General features: G+C 44.2%; 1 protein-coding gene across 2 annotated transcripts in view; it reads right to left on the reverse strand.

The window, feature by feature from the left end:
• arhgef25a (Rho guanine nucleotide exchange factor (GEF) 25a) overlaps positions 1 to 19,438 on the reverse strand; it is a 29,095-nt gene extending 9,657 nt beyond the window's left edge. For both annotated transcript variants that reach the window (XM_034538374.1, XM_034538372.1), the window contains exons 1-3: positions 18,994 to 19,438; positions 2,981 to 3,288; positions 2,363 to 2,473 (exon numbers count right to left, since the gene is read on the reverse strand). In XM_034538374.1, coding sequence (XP_034394265.1) covers positions 2,363 to 2,473; positions 2,981 to 3,288; positions 18,994 to 19,099 — 525 coding nt within the window. In that variant the 5' untranslated portion in view covers positions 19,100 to 19,438. The remainder of the gene's footprint in view (positions 1 to 2,362; positions 2,474 to 2,980; positions 3,289 to 18,993) is intronic.
• Between the last annotated feature and the right edge of the window lie 3,806 nt (positions 19,439 to 23,244).

Here is a 23,244-nt window from a genome sequence, read left to right on the forward strand (position 1 = left end):
TTCAGTTGTATGCTTATAAAAGTTCTTCCCTCTATTTTTAGCCATGCTGCTCAGCGGTTTCTTTTTAGGCTAGTCACTCTCTCCTGACTGTGTAAACTTCTAGGAGCAGCCGTCTGTCCTCACCTAGATCCCCGTGTCCAACTATCCTAGTCAAGCAGAACCTCCCCACCTTAAACACATACACAGAGCTTCACCCCCGACATACAGCTAATCCCCTGGCAGGCAGCTAACCCATGGAGAAATACATGGGCTACATTAATCAGACATAAAGCAAGTGGAAAAAGCTGTGGAATTTTTTCCAGTTCCCCTCTGGCCTAGTTCAATTTGTTCACCTGCCATTCTCATGATAAACTGGTTGCTGTCTACAAGTTGTGAGCGTTCTGTTCTGTCACAATGATGTGTGAGAAAGAGAAAAAGAATGAAATTGACAAAGCACAGCCAAGTAGGCAGCGGTGTAGGGAGAGACAGAGAGGCTCCATAAAGACCCTCGCTGCCCCACTGTTCCAGCCGGGCTGAGAGGTCCCCCTGATCACCTCCAGATGTGCTGTGGCAAAGCCCAAAGGCCCAAAATTCATCCCGTCTCCCTATGTTACAAGTTGGGGTATTCTACTCATGAAAAACACAGTTTTAATAAAAGCTGAGGTCATGCTTTTGTGTAGGATCAGGGTTGTAACAAATTATTTTGTGTGTGGGTATGGGTCACAACTTCTTAAGCTCCAAGTCTCAAGTAAGAAAAACATCTGTTAAAAGTCAAATATGTTATAGTGTTGTACAATGGCAGGATGCTTTTGCTGTGTTCTTTGTTGTCCAAGAGCAACATGTTCAGTCATAACAAATATGTATTTGTTTTAGAATTGTTTATCTCTCTGTACCTATTCAACTATTTTATATCTATAACTACATTGCTACTTTATGGACATAGACACTGCTTAATGTTGGAACTTGTAACATTATGCAAATCTGCAATATTAAAGTGCATGACATAAATAAATGCTACTCCTTATGTATATTTCTGAGTATGATGTTTTTCATCATACTCTGAAATAATTGCTGATGGCTTAAAGCTGGTGTGTTATTTACATTCAAAGGTATAGTACTGAGCCAAGGAGGAACACAGTTATATACATATTCTCAAGTGCTGAAAACGGCAATGTGTTTGTATTGTTGCTAGTCGCAAGGGATTGGGTTTTGAAATGATCTCACAATAACCATTGTATGTGTGGGTCGAGATGACAGAATGTGCAAACTGTTTCTCAGGACAAGCTATTTATTAAATATTGTGATCTGCAGTTACGGCTTCCTTTTTGACACCACATCTTGTTTATCTGCTGACAATCACAAGAACTTTCCATTGACCAACTAAATATTTCATCAAAAACTATGCTCTGCTGTGGTTGTGAGATTAGAGACGTTAGTGTAAAGAAAAGAGGAAAAACAACAATGCATATAGCACTGGACAATGAGGCCATTGAAGGTGAAATACAGGGACAGAAAACACAGCTCAGAGATAACCGCACTACATCATTTAATCTTTACTTCTCTATATCTCTCTCTCGCTCTCTCTCTAAACACTAACACTAACCTCATCCCCCTGATGTAATCGCATCAATGCCTTTTGATGTGTTGCTCAGACTGAAATGAGGTTCACTCCACAATGAAACCAGAGTCACTCCACAATGCTCAAATACATACTAATAAGATGTCATTATTGTTTGCCTGTGTATCGATAAGGCTCAGGCTCTCGTGATTCTTGCAATATTACTGCTGCTTCAGAAAATCCCAGCTTCTGCCATGCCTCCAACTCAAAAGGGATCCTCTGAACACTTGACTTAAGACGCTCCTTTGCCGTGAGCAACTGACTCCAACTGAGTGTTGATGGAGAAATGCAAGCGTATCTGCACACACAGCGTTCTTTGTCAGCTCATAGAAGCGGAGTCATCTTTCATCACATCTGCCGTTTTGTGCTATATTCTATTTATCTCCAGGCATGTCCTTTTGTACATGTTGAATGTGAGTCATGCATCACACAGGTCGAGGGCAAGCTCTGCCCTCTGGTGCATCCATCTACTCTAAGAGGGCCTTGTATTCACTTAGACTCCCTTACATGTGGGGGGTTGTCTGTGTTCATATGCTTAGGTCTATATATCTATATATGCATCTGTGGTTGCAGAAAGCAGCACTCCTGTGTTCATCTCTGAGTTTATTTTTGCCTGATAGTTTAACTCCGCCTGCAGCAGCGTAGTTTGTCATTTTCAGATCTGACTGGAGGGCCATGGAAACAGTACTGATGCCACCTCCCTGCCATGTTTTGTCACAAAAATAATATGCGGTGACAGATACAACAGCTTAGATGGGGACAGACCTGGGTGTTTTGCAGTGACGTGCAGCCAATCAGCGAGTCAGTTATGTAGCTGGGGGACTGCAGTGTAGCTGGTGACAGGTCCTCAGGGCTTGCCAGGCCATCTTTCCACTCCTGGAACACACATACACATCACCAGTGTCGAAATAACACAATATCAACATGATGCAAAATGTCTGGAGCATGCTCATACATTCGGGCACACAGGCAGCTGCACAACGACAAAAAAAGAGCACATGAATCACAGAACATGGCGCCATGAGTTCCTGAGGGATGAGCCAGCAGTACCTCTGTTTATGTAACAGCATCGCCACCTGCTATGATACTTAGTCCTTCATGGATCAGCTCTACGTTAAACCTGTGTTGCCACTAATAGTCTTGAGCTACCCAGTGTAAACAAGACACTGTCAACATGTTGGCTTTAGTTCGTATTTATACAAGACTGAAGCTTTGCATGTTTAGTGATAATACGGTGTGGGAATAATTCCATGAGGTGGTTCATCTCAAACATGGAAAAGGAAACTTGAAGCACAAAGCTGGCATGCAACACCTTGTTTGATTAATTCATGTGACCAATAAAAAACAAAAAATGCATCCTTGTTACAACTTTTAATTTCTCACCAGTTCTCTATGGGTGACAGGCAGGATGATGAAAGTATCATCAGACCTCGGGGGGCTGCCCAGATCCTGGCTGTGGCTGTGGGACGGAAGAGGGGGAAGCTTTCCCTCAAGTTTGCGGACTTGACGCTCCCCTTTGGCGGTGCCCCCGACGCTGAGTTTGCGGACAGGGTTCGTGAGCCACTTCTTCAGCGTGCTCACAGAGCGCCTGGAGCCCGGGGAGCTCGGGGCCGAGCTGCCTGATGCCTGTGGGGGTAGTGATGCCACAGAGGTGGAGATGCTGCCCTCACTGCCTGCTGCTGAGTATGAGTCTGGAGACAAGAGACAGGGAGAGAAATAGAGCAGAAGCGTATTGGTAAAACAATGAGTGTCTGAGGAAACATTGGAGGTTAGAGAACTATAAGAGTTTAATGGGTCAAAGGGCAGAGTACATTCTGACTCTCTTCATTTAGACCACAGTCTATTCATCAATTAATATGTGTGCAAAAACAGCATTTTGGTTAGGGCAATATAACTCTTGACTGACTAATAAATGAAGTGAGAGGTGACAACACAGGAGAAAAGAAGGGAGACATAAAACAAAGGGTTGCTATATAAATAGACTTCCTCTTCAAGCACAGCTGTGCAGCTGTGAGCTGCAACATAAAAGATGCACTATTATGTTTATGTCACGCAAACCATGTTTTGTATGTTTGAGCTGTGCATCCAATCACATGAGCAGCACACACTCTGATGCAAGGCAGAGAGATGAGCTCAGAATGGTAGGTGAAAAATACTCCAGACCGGTTGCAGACCGGCTGCTGCACAGAGATGTCAGGAGGACATGGGAAGTGAGCTGGGGGCGAGCTGGGACCGGACATCCACTTTAAGCCTTTGTAGAAGGGAAGATCCTTGCTTGGGACAGTTTGTTTTTTCTGTCCTGTCCCCCATTCCCATCCTGCCTCATCCACCCTTCCTCAATCCTGAGATAGCTCTTCCTCTAAGCTGGGTGTCTTGAGTGTTTTATCTGTTGTGTGCAAACGCTGTTCAGTCATGCCTCCCAATTCATGTTCTTGCCCCTGACCTGACCTCTGAACCTCAATCACCACTCTTCTCTAGTTGGAGAAACACTCTCTGCTGCCAAGGCTTAATATTGTTTGAATACAGCTGCTATTTCTCGCCTATTGTCAGCTGAATGTGACAAAGCTGAAAACAAAATTACTTTTAGTTTTCAAGAAAATGCCCTCTTCCAAAAGCTTGTATTGAGTGGCCCTCAGTTTTCCTACTTAAAGAGATTGAGCTTTTCCGCACTATATTCATTATTACTCCAAATGCGATAGTAGTCACTGTACTGATCAATGAATTGTCACCACATAGACAGCATTTCCTCTATAATCTTTCTCCTCTCTACATACATTTTACAGGCATCATGCACGTGTGTGTGTGTGTGTGTGTGTGTGTGTGTGTGTGTGTGTGTGTGTGTGTGTGTGTGTGTGTGTGTGTGTGTGTGTGTGATCCCAGGGTGGCCAATTTCCCCATCCTTCCCCACCCCCATCCACATGAAAGGCTGGAAAGAATAAAGGGGATCTGAGTCAGAATTGAGGATTGAACAGAGGGAAGATGCAAGGGAGCAGAGAGGAGTACAAAGAAAGGAGACGACTGAACCCTGCGGGGAATAGACAGAAACTCTGGATGGGTCCATCGACAGTAAGACAACATAATAATAAAGATCAACAGTCTGAGTTCAAGCCTCTGCCCGTTGGGAAGTGTCATAGCTGTAGAAGACAATAGGATATAAAAAAAACATCAGAAAGCTATTTGTGTGTAAAAGCCGGAGGCAAAGCATTCACCATCTCTGAGGATCCCCAGTGAGGCTGTGAAAATTGCACTGATAAATGTGATAACCCCACCCCCAGCTCCTCTGACCTCTAACAAAGACCAGGCCTAGAGGTCTGTGTTTTCCGGTGTTGTTCCCTGCTCAGGTTCAGTCAGCCAGAGTTTAGGGGTCACAGTGCAGAGACACAGCCGCATTAAACACAGATTCTAACCAACCCCAGGCATCTGCTGAGATAGCTTCACAACATCAAATCAAATGGGAGAAGAGAGACTGAGACCCTCTCTGAGCCTGGAAATAATTAAAAGTGAGTGGAGACAGCAGCGCAGCTCCGTGATTTGTGACTCAACGTCAGCGTGACACAGTGGTTCTGTCAAATGTACAGATTTACAACATGCAGAGTGTACATCATTTATCGGTTTTATAATGAAGATTATTACATCTGCATCCGTCACCATGGAAACTCTGCAGTTCTCCGACTGATGGTTATGCATATGGACCTGGAGAGCTTAAGCTCTGTATTGTTATGAAACCGTAGGCCACTACGGGGACATCATTAACAGCTTTTTATTTTCACAGCAACAGCAAGGAAACTGTAAAACGCAAAGGGAGATGATGAGCTTCCCCACAGAGCAACATGCCTCCGCTTTCCCTACACATTGCAAGATGAGAGGTGTTGTTGCCATTTATACACCTACAGGACCACAGTCCTTCCCATTCTCCCTCTGTCTTGCTGGATGCTAATAGTGCCCAGTCACATTCATCTCCATGGCGCTGCTAAGAAAAGATTACCCACGTTGACTCTGTTAATGCCACTTGACTATTGTTTATGTGCCAGTGATAATGAACAGTTGAAGGCACAGGGCAACAGGGCTGCATTAAGCTGGCCTGATCTGTGGTGATCAGGTAATGCTGGCTTTCACCAGCCGCCCACTCATTCTCTGAAAGGCTGAGCGGAGACCGGGTGGGAGGCTCGCCCAAAAAGTTGCTGTACTGTGTAACTTTAGAGCCGAGTGGGTTTCTGCTTTCTCTTGATGCTGTTCACTCACAATAGTGAAGTTTGACAGAACTCATCGCCTGAGAGGACACCTTTAAAGAGTCTAATTTAGGCAGTCTATGCTTCATTTATCCATAACCACTTTTTTCTTGCACTAAATCAAGTTTTTGACATAATGTCTGGTCTAATCATTTTGGGGCTTCCACAAATGACTATTTTCATTATCAATTAATCTGCTGATTGTTGTCTTGATTAAGTGATAAGTTGTTCGGTAAAACTTTAGAAAACTGCCCCGAAATGTCTTGGGGCCAAGGTGATTTGATCAAATGTCTTGTTCTGTCCAACCACAGTCAAAACCCCAAAAATATAAAATTGACTGACATGGGAAAGCACAAATGATCACATTTGAGGAGTGGGAACCATCAAATATGTTTGCATATTTGCATTTCAGTTTACAGTGAGTGGGAGACTGGTGAAAGCCCAGCATTGAATAAAACAAATAATTGATATAATTGAATAGTTGTAGATTCTGATTGTTGAAACTCTTAATCAGTTGATGTTTATCTGTCTTTTTCAAGTGGTTTACAGCAAGTTTTGAATTTAATTGTAGCTGAATTGAATTATCCAGTGATTATCTGGTTTGTAGGTAGATTATGTGGATGGATGTGCTTTAAGTGTTGGTCCCCCTGAAGAAGTTTGGTCCAACTTCCCTTTATTGATCAGTTGATAAGTGAGTGCTGCTGAGCCAACAAATCAGGCTAAAAGCGTTGGCTGTAATGGAGCAAACTTGTTCACAGCTGCTCCACTCTGCAGCTCTCTGTCAATCCTACAGCCTCTTGGGACTGTATGGGCAATTTAGGCATCACTGGACTCCGGCAATACAGACAGACATGCAGGTGCCCACACACATGCACAAAAATGGCACTTTCTCCAGGGTAACTGGACGTGTGGCTGAAGTCTGTTCACTTGTGATGTGAGCTTCCAGTGGCATCTGTCTGTCACAGTAAACAAAACAAAGCAAATCCAGAGGCAGGCAACCTGCTGGTCACCACGGTGTCAAACATGGTAAATGTCTAGCTTTGCTGCCAATCAATGCCAGCATCTCAAAGATCACACAGGTTATGAGAGTGCAGCGGTCAACACACAGGTACCAGACACCCGCCTGAGTCATCAACAACTGAACAAAACACCATGCTTATCTTCTTTATTCTCTTTCACTCGTTCATTGCCTTCCCCACCTTATGCACATCTGCTTGTATATTACATTTCACCTACTCAGAGGAAATGGACACTCTTCCCATCAACTAGCAAGACCTGGGCTGCACCCAGGCACTCAGATGTGCAGACTGATAGACCTGTGAGACAACAAGGCACTTAGTACCAGATGCATATGACCGGAAACCCCTTAACTGTCCTCAGATGAACTTTTGCAGAAACAACACAACAATTCAACATTTAAGATCTCATTGTATACTTGTCAGCAGTGATTTTTGCAATGAAAAGAAAATGTTTGGACCTTTTTGAAACTCCTGACTTTGAGCCTCCTATCTTCGTCCCTTTCATTTTTGTTCTCATTATATTTTATCCTTTTGGCCACATGTTTCATGTGTATTTTGTTTGTACTCTGATTAATACATCCTGGCACTTGGCTGTTCTCTCTTTATACTGTCCTCCCTTCTTCATATTGCCTCCACCACCTCTTCTGCACTCTAACCCACTCTAACCGCTCTTCCCCTCTCTGCACTGCAGGGTTTTTTAGCTGTGTGTCACACCTCTTCTGCTGCAAGGCCCTGCTCTGCCCCAAAGCTGCTGAGACCAGCACAAGCTTGACATGAAAAACCACCTGGCAGAGAAGACAGGGACACAGGAGTAAAGGAAAAAGTACTTTGAAAATCTCTCTTCTCTTTAGTGGTGATTACGTGATTACGTGAGCCACTAAACCTTAAACATTAGAACTCCTCAGGCTGATAGATCTTTCCAGTGAATATTAATGTGTGTAAATGAGCAGCAGAAAGAGGGAAAGGCTGAGATGGGCTGATGGGGATCAGGGATTATTCAAGCAGCAAATGAAGCTTAAGCACATCTATAAGCTAAAACATTGAGTGAGACACTGAAGTGAGCGATTAGGGCACATGTCGCCTTTTAGATATAATTTAGAGCATATAAGCAATCTTGGAACATGGACAGAGGTGCAACCATCGTCATCATTGTGTGTCTATTTGTGTGCAAGGAGAGACACATTGCAGTCTGAAAGACAAGTGAACAGAGCGTTCCTGTCCTCCTACTGAACTAGTTTATGCAGACACACGGCTGTGATTGCAGGAGCAGAAGAATATGCGCAGCAGACACAGTCAAGTGAAACACAAACAAGCCATCAGGGTCCATCTGCTGTGGCATGTTTTTCTTTAGCAAAAAGCATCATAGCCGTAGAGTGAATAGATGATGCTGGCATTAATCCTATTGTCTATGGAACATTGTATTCAGACTCTTCTGAAACAGTAAGCTGTAACACGTCACAGCTGCTGCTTCCATCTCAACCAAGGTTTCAGTCAATCCCCCAGCACCTCCATGCATCTGAATCTTGTGATTTTTTACAAAAAAGGGTCCATCAGCAGTGGCAGTTGCACCGCAGACTGTTGTTTTTTCCTCTGCTGCTGCTGTAGCAGGCTTGTGGCAGTCTGAAACTACAACCATATTTGTGGTTGCTTGGCCTGAAAACTCCAGACATTCCTCCAGAACCATTCAGAGAGAGACTCGCCAAGCACCATCTGCTTTTATTTCTTTTAATGTAAACTCTAGGAAAGGTTCCAGTGTGGTCTATTTTACGCTCAAAACACAACGAGAGAATATGGACGCAAATCATGATTCATGCATTTCATTATTGAAATAAAGAATTGTCAAAATCAAAGCAGCAAAGACTTTTATTCTCTTGTATGGATCAAGAACTAAGAACATCCAATTCTACATTTCCCATAATGCAATGTGCAATGATATCCCAAAATTCCAATCCAATACCAAATAATACAGGGCCATAATGATGCAGTTTTGAAAGTGAGTGATGGAGAATGTCTGAGGAGAGAGTTCCAGAGGGAGGGGGCAGCCATGGAGAAGGCCCTGTCCCCCCACGTCCGGTGCTTGGCCAGAGTAGAGGGGGTAAGGAGGTTAACGTCTGCAGATCTGAGGTTGCGGGTGTGAGTGTGTCGGTGCAGGAGGTCAGAAAGGTATTCATGAGGAGATTGTTTAACTCTATTCTCTGCGTTATTATTTGAATCGATCTGCCCACCCCTAGTCCCCACTAGGACCCACAAGGACATTATAAGAGCAACCAGTGGGGCACGCTCACATGCACTAAAAGCATGTGTGGCCTGTACACTGTGATTATAACACAGAGGGTGAGCACCTTCATTCTCTGACATTACTCCACTGTCTCTTTACATATCACATAGTTGTTGATGCTATATTAATGGCCTGAATGTCGTATAGAGCAGTCATTCCCAAAGATTGGGTGAGGACCCACAGGGGAATTTTGCAGATGTTATTAGAGTGGCCGAATACATTTCTTCTTTTATTTAGCTAGTACATCTGCAATACACCTTCAAGCCACACAAAGGAGCCTGAATGTTCATATCGTTCCGAAATGGCTGTATATTTATCAGGAATGTTCATCTATGCACAAATTCTGCTCATTCATAGAATCACCATTGTGAATTGGGTCGCAACAGTTTGTTATTTTTAAAAAGTGGCGAAATAAAGGCTCATTAGAATTATTGATGCATGAAACCAAAAGTGTAGCTCTAATGCTGATTTGGCTCACTGTGGGTGTAGACGTGCAGGTACAGTTATTCTCAGTCCGACTTGATGGGCTTTCCAGACACGCATTCGTATTCCTTTCCATGGCACTAGACCTCTCCCCACTCTAATCACCATAGCAACGAAACTCAGAGGGGAGAAAGACGCAGAAAAGATTGGCCATCATGAACCCAACCTACATATTTGGGCACACACACGTACACATGCCTGTCTCTGGGAATCACATACACAGTGTAATAATTAGCAATAGATTTGCATCGATATGCATACAGTAACACACCATTAAATCGTTTCATGCCTTATTTGTAAAACAATGCACACAAAGGATGCCTTTGAAGAGCTCATTCCAAATTGAAGAAAACCATCTGCACCAGCTGTCAGCTTTTGTCTTGGATAAAGAGCCTTCCAAATGGCCATTAAGAGGGTGACTTATGAATACACAAAATCCATTCAGGAAGAAGTTGCAGGAGGGTTTTTTCCCTTCATTAGATAGATTACGGTGAAGATGCTGATAGGAAGCATGAGAAGACAGAGGGGGGTTTCTGTGTCGCAACAGTTACCTGCAGGCTTTTGTCTTAACGAGGCCACCAAGACCAAACCCTCTCGTATAAGATGCAATAGACTCGCTCTGGCTATTTCTGAACTAGAGCATGAGAGTGTCTGCGGTAACAATCAATGGTACCTGCTGACCACCGACAATCAGTGCTGTGTGCTGACAAAAGACTTGTAAACTTCTCCTCTTGTTTCTGCCTGCTCCACCAGCAAACAACTCATCTGACTCCCGAAGACTGCCGGTAAATGTTTTCTTTCATCTTTTGCTTTCTTTAATGACTGAATTCCCCATTTCAAAACGTCCACGAGACACGGTGTGCCTGCTGGAGAACGGTTTGCAGAGCGAAGAAGTTATGAGCTACATTTTAGTCTAGATTTACCAATAATTTATTTTACGAGTAATACTTAAGATACGACAGAGAAACACATGGAAGAATTCCTGTCAGAACACAACAGTAATTCTCCTGAACATAACGTCAATTTGATTAAGAACTAAGGAGCCAATAAGACACAACAAGCCGTTGTTCTCTACAATCAGCATCCTCAGCTCCTCTAAATTTTAGTCAAAACTCAAGCCCTCTTGTTCAATACAACTCCACATTGCTTTCAATATTGTCACTTTCCATTGTTTGCTTTGCTATTTGCATTAGGAAAGCTTTCTCAGTGAGGCCTCTATCAAATGTTCTCTAGGGAGGACTGCAGAGGAGAGCAGCCCGAATCAGAGTACCTCTCTACTCTTACAGCCTGAGGGGTCACTGAGGCAATCGTTGTAGTTAACCTGTGGCTAAGCCTTACAGTAAGCATGCTTCAATCTAGCTGGATGAAAAGATGTTCAGAGCAGAAAGTGGAATAGTATTTTTCCCACTGTACTCTATTTCACTTGCTAAAAGCACAGTTAACTCTGAACGAATATAAGAGGGAGTGAGAAAAGCAACAGTTTTAATAGTGTACAAACAAATGCCACGACACCCCTGAAGACTGCAGACATATAAAGAGCCATATGGCCCAGTAAGTGGGGGTAGAAGCGCACAGGGGAAGCGGCTCTTCTCCCCCTCTGCGCTGTAGGAGAATTCTTTCTAAACAAGGTATGGAATGCACTCCTGTGTGTTTCATAATTTGTTCCCTCATTCTTCTTCTCTGCACGTTTACAAACAGAGCCCAGAGGAAAAGGGAAAAAAGAGAGGGATAGAAAGTGGGAGATAGAGGAGAGGGCATGGGACTCCTGGAGATATGCCAGGGCAAGGCCGTTTAGTAGAGAGAAAAGAAAAGGAGAATGAAATGTGATAAAAGGAGACGTGAAATGAAAAGGGGAGAAGACACAATTAATAAGAGGCTGACTGGCTGCGCCGACCACTCAGAAAGAGAGAGACAGAGCTGGTTGAGAGAGTGAAGGGAAGAGGAGGAGAATGAGAGAAATGAGAATGAGCCTCGTGCTTTACTTGGTGTTCACATTCCAAGCCAGCAAATCATGCAACATTCGGCGATAAATTAAGACCATGTCATTGCGATACAAGTCTTCTGATCTTTTCTCTTACTCAATTTCTCTCTCCCTCTGTCATTTTATCTGTTGCATGTGTGAAAGAGAAACAATATGGAGGAGATCAGTTGCACAGCAGAAAGGAGACAGGGGGTCGGGTGGGAGGGCAAGAGGAGATGACGAGGGCGAGGGTGGGCCGGAGGGCAAAGTTTAAAAATATCTCAGACTGCCGAACACAAGGCTGGGCCACAGCAGGCGAGCAGCATACCTTCAATTTCAGCTATTTTTGTTGCTTTTTTCCGTAATGTCTGAAGTCTGCCTTATAAGCTGATGACAAAGACGGTTCTCCAACTGAGACATGAAAAGACACGGCGGTTCTGTCACGGCAATTTTCCCTCGCGTTTGCCAACAGCGCTGCTTTCTGTCGAGAGCAAACTCTGTTATCAAAATTATTCATGGGTCTCAGGGGTCTCAGGGAAACATGGGGATCAAATTCCTGCATCTGAGCAAGACATTGAGCCCTTCCACCTCCAAGGGATGTAACACCATCACCCACTCAGGTCTGTGAAGGAGGGCGAGGGGACAAAGAATGTTCTGATCTAATATTTTATGTTAAATTGCCTGGAAACTGCAGCAAATAAGCTGGAGTTAAAGCTGAACATTATCAGCTGAAAAAGTACAAGGGGTGTTCAAAACCAAAGGAACACTTCATGCAGTTTAACACAGGGAAATGATTACTTTATTAATCAAAGTATTAAGTGGCAGAATCGTTGATAAAAATAATTGTTAGTTGTAGCCGTAATTTAAGATAGCAAATTCACAATTAAATGTCACAGGTCTAAAGGATTGTATTGTAGATGTTTGTTACTTTGACTTATGGCAATGAATATACATGTATTTCTGCTTGCATGTGTGTGTATATGCAGTGGAAGCACACTAAAATAGGAAAAATGTTTGTGAGGGCAGTTCCATTTAATGTCCAATTATTTTATTTGTGTACACTTTTCCATGTATTTCTCTGTCCACTCTGTCTCTGTCATTCAACCAAGTAAATATACAGTATGTGTATGCATGTGTGTGTGCGCCAATCATTCACAAATAAACACACTCAAAGATGCACAGGGAACACATACAGATGCACAATGAACATGCAGAGCAGCACGTAACCGTTTCCTTCTGAATAGGAACATAACAAGAGAACTGTCACTCTCGTCCCTTTCTCTTTTTTTCTTGTGTGTGTGTGTGTGTGTGTGTGTGTGTGTGTGTGTGTGTGTGTGTGTGTGTGTGTGTCTGTCTTCAATCACATCATCAAAAATGTTTGGAGAAGCCTGTTACTGTTGGTAACCAGCTAATCAGAGCTTTATTGGAAAGAAAGCTGGAGTTTTTATTTCCCCCCTGATTAATATTCCTTATACCAGAAATACTTAGCTTACAGTGCAGTTTGTACAGAAAATTACATGCAACGTGAATCTTTGTGTTTTGATAATGTATTTGTGTCACTAATTTTCAAAGCGCATTTCCAATCTTTTCAGGTTTTTCTCATTCAAACTTCTTCATGTCTTTCAAATGCATTTTAAAACTGTTGCAAATGTATCCCAAACTAATTCAAAATGCATTTCAGAAATGTTTTGTCTGATTAGGTTGTATATTTTTCTGCTGCTTAAAAATGACATACAATATAGAGATATTTTCCATTTTATGTGAATTCCTTCCTTCATTTGAAACTTGCTATTTGATCCTCAAATAGAAATTAGATGCCTTGATGCCATATTCCAGATATGACATATTACTTGCTTTATTCCACCTTCCCCTCACACATTATACACATTTCTCAAAGTACAACAAAGATTGAATTTCATGAATCAACAGGTTGTATTTCCTCACTCTGGCCAATGGATTGACTGAAGACATACAACTTACTTTTAACTGGTTTGTCAACAGTATTTGCTGGGACAGCAGCCCTCACTAATGGCCCTCTGGCAGCCAATCCACTAATGTGCCTTGTAGAGCAGCGCTAACATCAGAGCTAAAATGATACATGCTTTTCTCTTTCATTATACTCATCTCTCCACCTGTCCGTCTTTCTGGGCTTCTCTATCATGTTGAGTACTGCTCAGATCAAAAATCCTACACCTCCCCTCGCCCCCTGCACGCATGCTTATGTATTGTCATATTTCCTCTGACTATTTTATTGCCTTCTGGCACTTGTCAGGACTGTAATAAACCTGCAACACACACATTGCAACAACAAACCCCTAGCTAAGGACTCAATACTGTTCTTCCTATTTCATTACACATTGATTAGGAAGTGAAAAAAGATTTTGGTAGGGTATTCCGTATAAGGCCACAGAAAGCCATTGATTTGACTGTTTTTCCTGACGCACTGCAGTTCCCTTTCTGTATTCAAGTGAATTGGCAAGAAGTGATGGTCATCATGGGCAAGTCATTAAATCTGAGTGACAGCAGCTAAAAGGACTGTGCAGAGGGAGCTGAGGATGGAGATCAGGGAGGGTAAAGATGTCTACAGGACCAGGATGGAGGACCAGCTGCAGCAGAACAACACCATCGGGGTCTGGAAGGGCCTCAAGGCGATTTCTGGGTTCAAGGAGCTCAACCAACAGCCTGAGGGGGACCATAAGTGGGTGAATGATCTGAACTCATTTTTAAACAGATTTGACCAGCCATCCACCCCTCCCCCCACCCAGACCTCCCTGCTGCGGCCGCTGCAGCCCCCATCATCTGCACCTCCTGCGGATTAGCCCCCCCCTCCCCCTGCACCTCCCCCCTTTCTACAGCACTCGGCCCCCCCTTCACACCTCTCATACTCATACTCAGCACTCTACGACCGGCAACCCACCCCCACTCCAACACCTCACAGCGTGTCCCGTCACCAGGTGAGGAAGGAACTGAGGAGGATCAAGGTGAGGAAGGCCACGGGTCCAGATGGCATCAGCTCAAGGCTCCTCAAATCCTGCGCAGACCAACTGTGCGGGATAGCGGAGCACATCTTCAACTTGAGCTTGAGGCTGGGGAAAGTACCACAGCTATGGAAGACATCCTGCGTGGTACCGGTACCAAAGACCCCGCGGCCCAAGGACCTCAACAGCTATAGGCCGGTGGCGTTGACATCCCACCTGATGAAGACCCTGGAGAGGCTGGTCCTTGTCCATCTCCGCCCCCTGGTGAGCTCATCCCTGGACCCACTTCAGTTCGCCTACCAATCTGGCATCGGGGTGGATGACGCCGTCATCTTCCTGCTGCAGAGATGCCTCTCTCACCTGGAAAAGGCTGGAAGCACTGTGAGAGTCATGTTCTACGACTTCTCCAGTGCCTTCAACACCATTCAGCCTTTGCTCCTGAGGGACAAGCTGAAGCAGACCGGGGTGGAACACCACCTCACTGCATGGATCCTGGACTACCTCACCAACCGTCCACAGTATGTGCGGATACGGGAGTGTGAGTCAGATCGGGTGTCCTGCAGCACAGGGGCTCCACAGGGAACCGTTCTGGCTCCATTCCTCTTCTCCATCTACACATCGGACTTCAAACACAACTCTGCCAACTGCCACCTGCAAAAGTTCTCTGACGACTCTGCGATCGTCGGCCTCATCTCGGCCGATGATGACAGGGAGTACAGGGAACTGAACCAGGACTTCTTAGGATGGTGCCAGCGGAACCGCCTCCAGATCAACTCCAGCAAGACCAAGGAGCTGGTGGTGGACTTCCGCCGGGGTAAACGCTCTCCTCCAACACCAGTGAGCATCCAGGGACTGGACATTGAGATTGTGAAGTCTTATAAGTACCTGGGTGTTCGCTTGAACAATAAACTGGACTGGTCTGACCACGCTCATGCACTCTACAAGAAGGGACAGAGCAGACTCTTTCTACTGAGGAGACTGAGGTCCTTTGGGGTGCAGGGAGCACTCCTGAAGACCTTCTTCGACTCGGTGGTGGCATCAGCCATCTTTTATGGAGTGGTCTTCTGGTGCAGCGGCATCACAGCAGCTGACAGGAGGAGACTGGACAAACTGGTGGGGAAGGCCAGCAGCGTGCTGGGGTGTCCTCTGGATACTGTGGAGGTGGTGGGGGACAGGAGGATGATGGCCAAGCTATCGTCCCTGATGGACCACCCCTCCCACCCCATGCAGGGTACTCTGGCAGCACTGCACAGCTCCTTCAGCCACCGGCTGATTCATCCCCGGTGTCTGAGGGAGAGGTACCGCAGGTCCTTTCTCCCCGCTGCTGTCAGGCTACACAACAAGCTGAGCTCCCAGTAGGCCACAAACACTTCGAACACTTTGGACTTCGCACTGAACAGCACTTTAGCCCACCCACTGGTGCAATACTAATACGTTTAAGTACTTTTACATTTTTTTATTTATTTTATACACTTTATCCACTTTATTCTATTTCTACTCCATCTGTATATATAATATTCTTCTTGTTTTTACTCTTTTATCTTATTTCTGTTATTATACTACTTGTTTTTTATTTATTACTGTGAACAATGCTGCTGTAATCCTGTAATTTCCCCACTGAGGGACTAATAAAGGATTATCTTATCTTATCTTATCTTAGATTAGTCATTTATTCGCTGATAGCTTCATGTGTGTTGATCCGAGTGTGCATGTGACTGGAGGCGCATGCCAGATACACATATGGTGTGGCAAAATGGCATACTGAACTGTGTCATCATTCAGCGTACAAGCAGGTGTTATTATGCCTAAGTAGGGGATGAATCATGCAGTAAACTATCATTTCCTCTTGCGTCAGCGGAGAGACTTTTCTAGAATCAATGAATGGTGTAGATGCATCGTAAACAGTTTTGTCTGATACAATAGACTAAGACAGCCCGTCACTTAGATGAAAATGACTATAGAGGAGAAAGTCTTTGTTTGTTGTTGTCACAATAGAAAGCTGGCGTCCCTCACCAAGCAGTGTATTTTAACACTGATTATCTGAGCTGAAAAACCAGCTAGTGCAGTGGTTCCCAAAGTGGGGGTCGCGACCCCTAGGGGGGGCGCGGTGGTACTACAGGGGGGTCGCGGCTTCATCACCAACCCACACACACAGACGCACACATACACCGGTAAAACAATGTAAAATAACCGACGTGACATGCACTGTGTTCCAACCACGCCACCAGAGCGGCTCATGTCACAGACCGACTGTGGCAAAACCAGCGAGAGCGAGAGCGAGCGCGCGCGAGCGAGAGAGAGACACACAGCGACACAGAGCGAGAAAGATACGGAGCGACAGAGAAAGATAAAGATAAGAGAAGGAAGTATGTACAAAGATGGACAGATTTGTGACTGGTCTAAAGCGCATGGTTCATGCATTATAATGCAATTCATTAAAAACCAAGAAAAATTTGGGGTCGGGTTGCGGGGGAGGGTGGGGGGGGGGGGGCGTCCAATGTTCCTATATCATCAAAGGGGGTCTTGACAGAAAAAGTTTGGGAACCACTGAGCTAGTGCATTATACAAATAAAAAAGCTGCCCTACAGTCAAACATAGACATTATTTAATACACATGCTTGACCTGCATGAACATTGTCTTAAGACTGCCAGTGCTGAGGACCTTAGCTCGTGGGGTCAAACCTGCATTGTTCAGTGTTTTTCCTGGAAACACCACAACAGAAAAAGCAGGGTCCTAGATGTCAGTTTAGTTTTAGACACAGTAAATGAGTTTGAAAAGCCAATGTATCAAATAAAAAGCTAGAATAGATCAGATCAAAAAGAAGAAAGTACTATAAAAAAATAATCCTCAACTACACCCCCCCCCCCCACACCCCCCCACCCCCACCTCCACCCCCACCTTCAACACTGTTAATTATAGAAACTGCTTTACAGTATTGAAGAGGACTGTATGTGAGCTCCTAGTGGGACCAAACCAGTGGTAGCCACATATAAATGTACTTTACATGCTCTATGAGGAGGGTTTATAGAGCACACAGCTTCGCATAAATAGTTAAGAGTAGTCTAAGAGACTACTGTAGTTTTATAATGTGGTTTCTCCAGAGGGGATAGTACTCTCATATTTCTCCTGCTCAGATTGTAAAATGAGATCAAGAGGTTTTCTTCTTCTAACTGTAAAATATCTCATCTTGAGATCAAGAGGTTTTCTTCTTCTAACTGTAAAATATCTCATCTTGACATGTTGGATCCAAAACAACCTAATGACACATTAAAACCAAAGATTACTGGATTATTGGAATAAAGCTCTTGCTATAAATGTATTGAGATTTCCTTTAATAGCCTGAAATGTTTCATTCTTCCAATCCCCCACATGTTTATACATCATGATCTAAGCATGCATATTTGCTCTGAGAACATGGTAGAGGTCCAATGGAGAGCTACAGGCTATGGAAAGGGAGAATATCTATTACATAAGAGATTAAACTGAAGGAATCTGAGGTATGCATCCAACAACGCTGGCCAATAATATGAAAAGACCCCCACCCCATGTGCAAGGGCCTCAGCGGGTGGGTCTACCGTTTATCCCTTTGATGTAGGCTTGTAAAAAGGTAACAAACACACAGCATGGTTCCAAAAAATAAACTCATATTGTGCTATTGGCCATTGTTGTTGTTTTAACTTTACCTTCGAGCCACTTTGACAGGATGTTGTGTGTGTGTGTACAAGACACTCCAGCCATGTTGTAAGAACATATAAAGCCACCTGATGCTTGTACTATACATACGGGCTGCTGCTGGTAGATGAGACAGATAAGATATAGATAGAGATAGAGACTATTTATATCACTGCTGTTCTGTTCAGCTCTCACTGTTTGGGGTAGAGCTCAGCCCCCCTGTGGGTTTCATCCCCCCATGTGCTGCACATACCTGACTGACACATCATAATGAGGACGGTCACTTTCCAAATCACACACACTCTCTCTCCTGCTCTATTTTTAATGGAAGTATGTATGATGCATGTCCTCTTTCGTTATCCTCACTGTGTAGTCATCTGTAGGATGGTCTTTATTTTTTTGCCTGCTCTGATGTGTGTATGTGACACACATCTGTTGCTTTAGCTGGAGGCGAAGAGAGGAGGCGAAAGGATTGAAGCTTACACTTAAACCCTTAGCATACGCTGGCAGGAATGGAGGGAGCGATAAGGGAGAAGTGGGTGGACATGTAAGAAAATGTGGAGGAAGAGCAGCGAGTGAATGTAGCGATATCAAGTGCAGAAGTCACTTCAGTTCAGTATGATCAACACAAACACAAACAACTCAGAAAAACAGACTTACAAACACAATTGTAAAGTACAGCATCAACTTAAAAAGGGCACAGAAACTTACCGATATCAACAAACAACATTTTTTATGAGTCGCCGTGTTTGCATTTGCAAGTGTGTGACACTGACCTCTGACTCGGGCATAGCAGCAGCCACACTTGACCAGGACTTTACGGAACAAGTGTTGGCAGCCACAGCCTCGGTGGTGGCGATGGTGATGGTGGCCCCCTTTCATGCTGCTGAACCATGAGCAGAGGTGGGCATGGCCCGACACTCTCTCTCTTCCTCCTCCCCCCTCTCAAGTAGAGGTTTACTCCTCAAAGTGTAAATCCCCAAAGTTGTCAGTCGATCGTCCTCCTCAGTTGACCGCAGACACACTTAAAGTCCACATCCAGATCCAGAAGAAGAGAAAGAGTCCACAAAAGCAGCAGCCAAAAAGAAATCCACACTCACAGGGTTTTTCAGATAGTGATAAACAGCCAAGGAAATGTTCCAGCAAGCTTATCGTTATATTGGATGTGCTTCCCTTCTCTCGGTCTCTCTTTATCCTTCTGTTTTCTTTTTGGAGCTGAGCTCTCGCCTCTATGAACTGCCTGGTCAAATGACAGACTGGGAGACTGCTTCAGAGAGGGAGAGAGGGAGAGAGAGAGCGTGTAAGGGGAGGGTGAGAAGGGTGGAGTCTGCAGCTCTAGTTGCTGCTATTCCAGGATAATGTTCCCACTCCCCTTATTTTCTCTCTCACTGTCTTCTGTTTCTCTTTCTCAGACGTTTTTTCTTGTTTGACTGCGTATGCGCTGTCCTAAACTATCCAACTCCAAGACCAAACAAAATGCCTCACTCTCTAGTGTAAATCTGGCTCTCTTGGAAATAGTGACTCTGTCAGGATACATAATGCTATTTACAGGGGAGAGGCCGTGTTGGGTTGAAGGTGTCATGTAATTCCCAGTAAGGCGTCTCTATAAGTGTGTTGAACTGACAGTTTAAGTGTGAATGTTAACTTCATGGATCATAGAGGGTGTATCAAACCCAGAGACTTTGGAGATCCTGCAAAAGCACAACTCCACTTTCAATGCCAGTCAAGCAAGTTGGATATAGAACAGTGTTTTACGTGGGATTACATTACATTTCTCTTGGGAACGGACAGATTTGCTTCACTAAAACAGACTACAATTCCTCGACTGAGACTCACATTCGCAGTTCTTGTTGTTCGAGTTGATCAAATGCGTCGGAAGGAGTTGCAACTTAAGCTTGAGAAATCCGTCTACTGGACAGACACCACATTAGTCCTTAAATAAATCTCAGGCGATTCCATACTTGTGTGGCAAACAGAACCTCTGCAATCAGAGAAGCAGCAGATGTAGCTTGGCGGAGATATGTGGGTTCTATGGAGAATATGGTAGATGAAACATTAAGATTTCCTGAAAGGCAGGAGAGGGATAATGGACCTGAGTTATTCTATAAGTCAAAAGAGGAATGGCCTAAACTGGATGTGGATATTGATGTGAATTCTGCAGATGATCCAGAAGTCAAAGGGGACTTAATGCTATCTTCAAGGATTTTGAAAATGCCACCAGCCACCTGATCTATTACATTTCATCTTGGATTAGACTTAAAACATGTGTGGCTTAGTTTCTGAAGGTCAAGGAACTTATCATGTTCCTGGAACAGAAGAGAAAGGAATATTGTGCTTCTGCAGGCCTCAGAAAGAACAATCTGGAGATTCATCGTTGTCTACTCAGACAAGATCTTACTCCTTCAGATCAAGTCTTCCACCATACGGGTCTACAGTATATAAGCAGAATTCACTTTCTCACAAAACTGTCTCTGGGTCCCTGTTCATCCAGCCTCGACCAACTCACATATCGCAGTGCTACTCAAAGAGCTCTGTAAAGCTGAACCGCACTCCACACCTAAAGATTTGCCCCTCACTCCAGACCTCCTCAACGCTGCTGCCATACAATACACTCAGGCTACCGGTCTCCCTTTACAGACAAAGTATTAGAGTGCATGTTCTTTATGGCTTTCTTTGGCTTTTTTTGGCATTCTTCGGCTTCCTGCGCTACTCAGAACTCACTGCCTCACTGACTTCAACCACCATCCGTCACGACACGCCATCATGTCCGACATCTCCATCCATCCTCCCAACACCATTGTCTATCACCTCAAACACCAACATGGTTCACCTCAGCCCATCTACCCCTTCTGTATGAACCCATACCAGACTACTTAAGCTTGAGATCAGCCAGCCGAACTTCTCCACAAGATCCCCTGTTCGTCACAGAGATGGGCAAAGGGGCCACACTTTCTTTTTGTCCTGGTTTAACCACCACTTCCGCCATATCTTAGCCAGATCCAGAATACGTACAAGTTTTTCTGCATCGGCGCCACCTCCACTTCCTCAAGTCAGGGAATCCCAGATCACATCATTAAGATACTTGGCCGGTGGACTTCCTCCGCGTACATCCATTCCATCTGAACGACATTAGAAACGCCCACCGGCACCTCTCTTCACAAAGCAGTCTCTTGGGGACTCTGCACAACCAGAGCTTCTGAATAGACAGCCCCAACTCAAGAGTCTACACTCCCACCGATCCCACCAGCCACTGGACGCCACCGGTCCCTCTTTGCCCCCCTCCAACCTTCTTAACATGACCCCCTCTACCCTCCTCGTTTCTTCTTACCCCTTCTTTCCCTACACCTTTCCATCCCTTAGCCTTCCATCCCTCGAACCCCATCCCTCCATCCCTTAACCCCACAACACCCATTCCTTCCTCCCTCAACCCGTTTCAGCTTCCTAAATCTAATTTATCTCTCATTCCATCGCGCAATAAACTGTTTGAAACCAGTAATGTTATTAATTTGGTCCTTTTTAGTTAATTAAAATGTATGCAAAAACTTGAAACATAGCTTTGCTTTCCTTTTCACCTTGTGCTATGCTCCATTCCTAACCTGACCTGCAGGATTGTTTGTTACACAGAACCATCTACAAAGCAGTCATTGTAAACAGTTTAGAAAGGGCTGATTAGATGAACCTTCCATCAATCAAACTCTTATAGAAGCCAGTTGGGAGAGGAGCAAAGACCTATTTCAATAGAGAAAAGCATTAATGTCGTTCTTTGCCCTTCTTTCGATGAAACAGGAGGTGTGTTGTTCAGAAGAGTCCCCTCTCTGGACACGCACCTCAGCTGCACCCATAGTTACCCGTAGCTATTCACAGGACAGTGATTGGACTGAATTAGCAGACACGCATGCTGTTCATTACTTGAAGCCCCAACAAGATGGATTTTGTTGTGATTGTTTTGCCCATCTGCTCCCAGTCAAACAAGTAATATACAGTATATTACTCTTCTACTCAAGACTGCAGCCACAACATTTCTGAAAGTGGTTTATGGAATACCGCTGTATTGTGAGTGGCAGCAGTATGACAGCTCCCCAAAAGGAAACAAAAACATTTTGATCATCCCCTGGTGGCTGGCTGTTAGTTTAGGAAGCGCTTGATTTGATATACAGCATAGTTTTCTGAATGCAGCAAGTTTTTTAAAATGTCATTATCACAGTTGATTGTGTTCATATAATTGTGTTAAGCCAACATTGTGTTCATGATTAATATCCATTTAATTGTGCAGTTCTAGTTACATCTGTGTGCATGTTTGTCAAAGACTGAATGAAAAGGACAGACACAGTGAGATGAGTGTGCATATCTTATGGAGCGGTTGTGTAAGCTAAGGTGAAAACACAGGACTGTATCCGTGCACACACACACACACACATACATACATACATGCATACAATCTGTCTTCTTCAGAAAGCTTTTCATCATCTAGGTCATGATTATGTTGAAGCTGGAAGCTGCTGAGGTTGTGTAATTGCTAACCTAGCAATATACCATTTAAATGTGTACTTTACATCTAAGCACATTAATCTCAATCAACAGTACATTATGACATATCAGCCTTTCTTACAGATGTCGGTATAGGACACAACTCAATACATAAAAGGCAGAGGCAGGAAGATGAAAAGGTTTGGTGATGCTGCAACTATGAAATACTGCATATTCTGAGACCCAAGCAATTATTTTCTGACCAATACACATGGGCCTGAAGCTGCTGAGTTTATGATTTGTAATCCCATGTCACTTTTGCAGCACTCATCACGCCATGCTTCTCTCACACAAGCTACAATCCGACTGCGTTGAAATCACCACCTGGTAACTGCAACAAAGACGAGCACCCACTCAGGTTCATCTTTGGTGGCATCGACAGGAAACAAGAGAAGGCTGAGTATTGTCTGGCACTGAACCAACATGCACGCACAAGCACCATCACTCACATCCCTGAGGTGCATGGTCAACTTTAACAGTAGGCAGTGCTGTCGCTTCAT

Source organism: Cyclopterus lumpus, chromosome 7 (assembly GCF_009769545.1).
Source record: "Cyclopterus lumpus isolate fCycLum1 chromosome 7, fCycLum1.pri, whole genome shotgun sequence".
In the NCBI taxonomy this organism is placed as follows: Eukaryota; Metazoa; Chordata; class Actinopteri; order Perciformes; family Cyclopteridae; genus Cyclopterus; species Cyclopterus lumpus.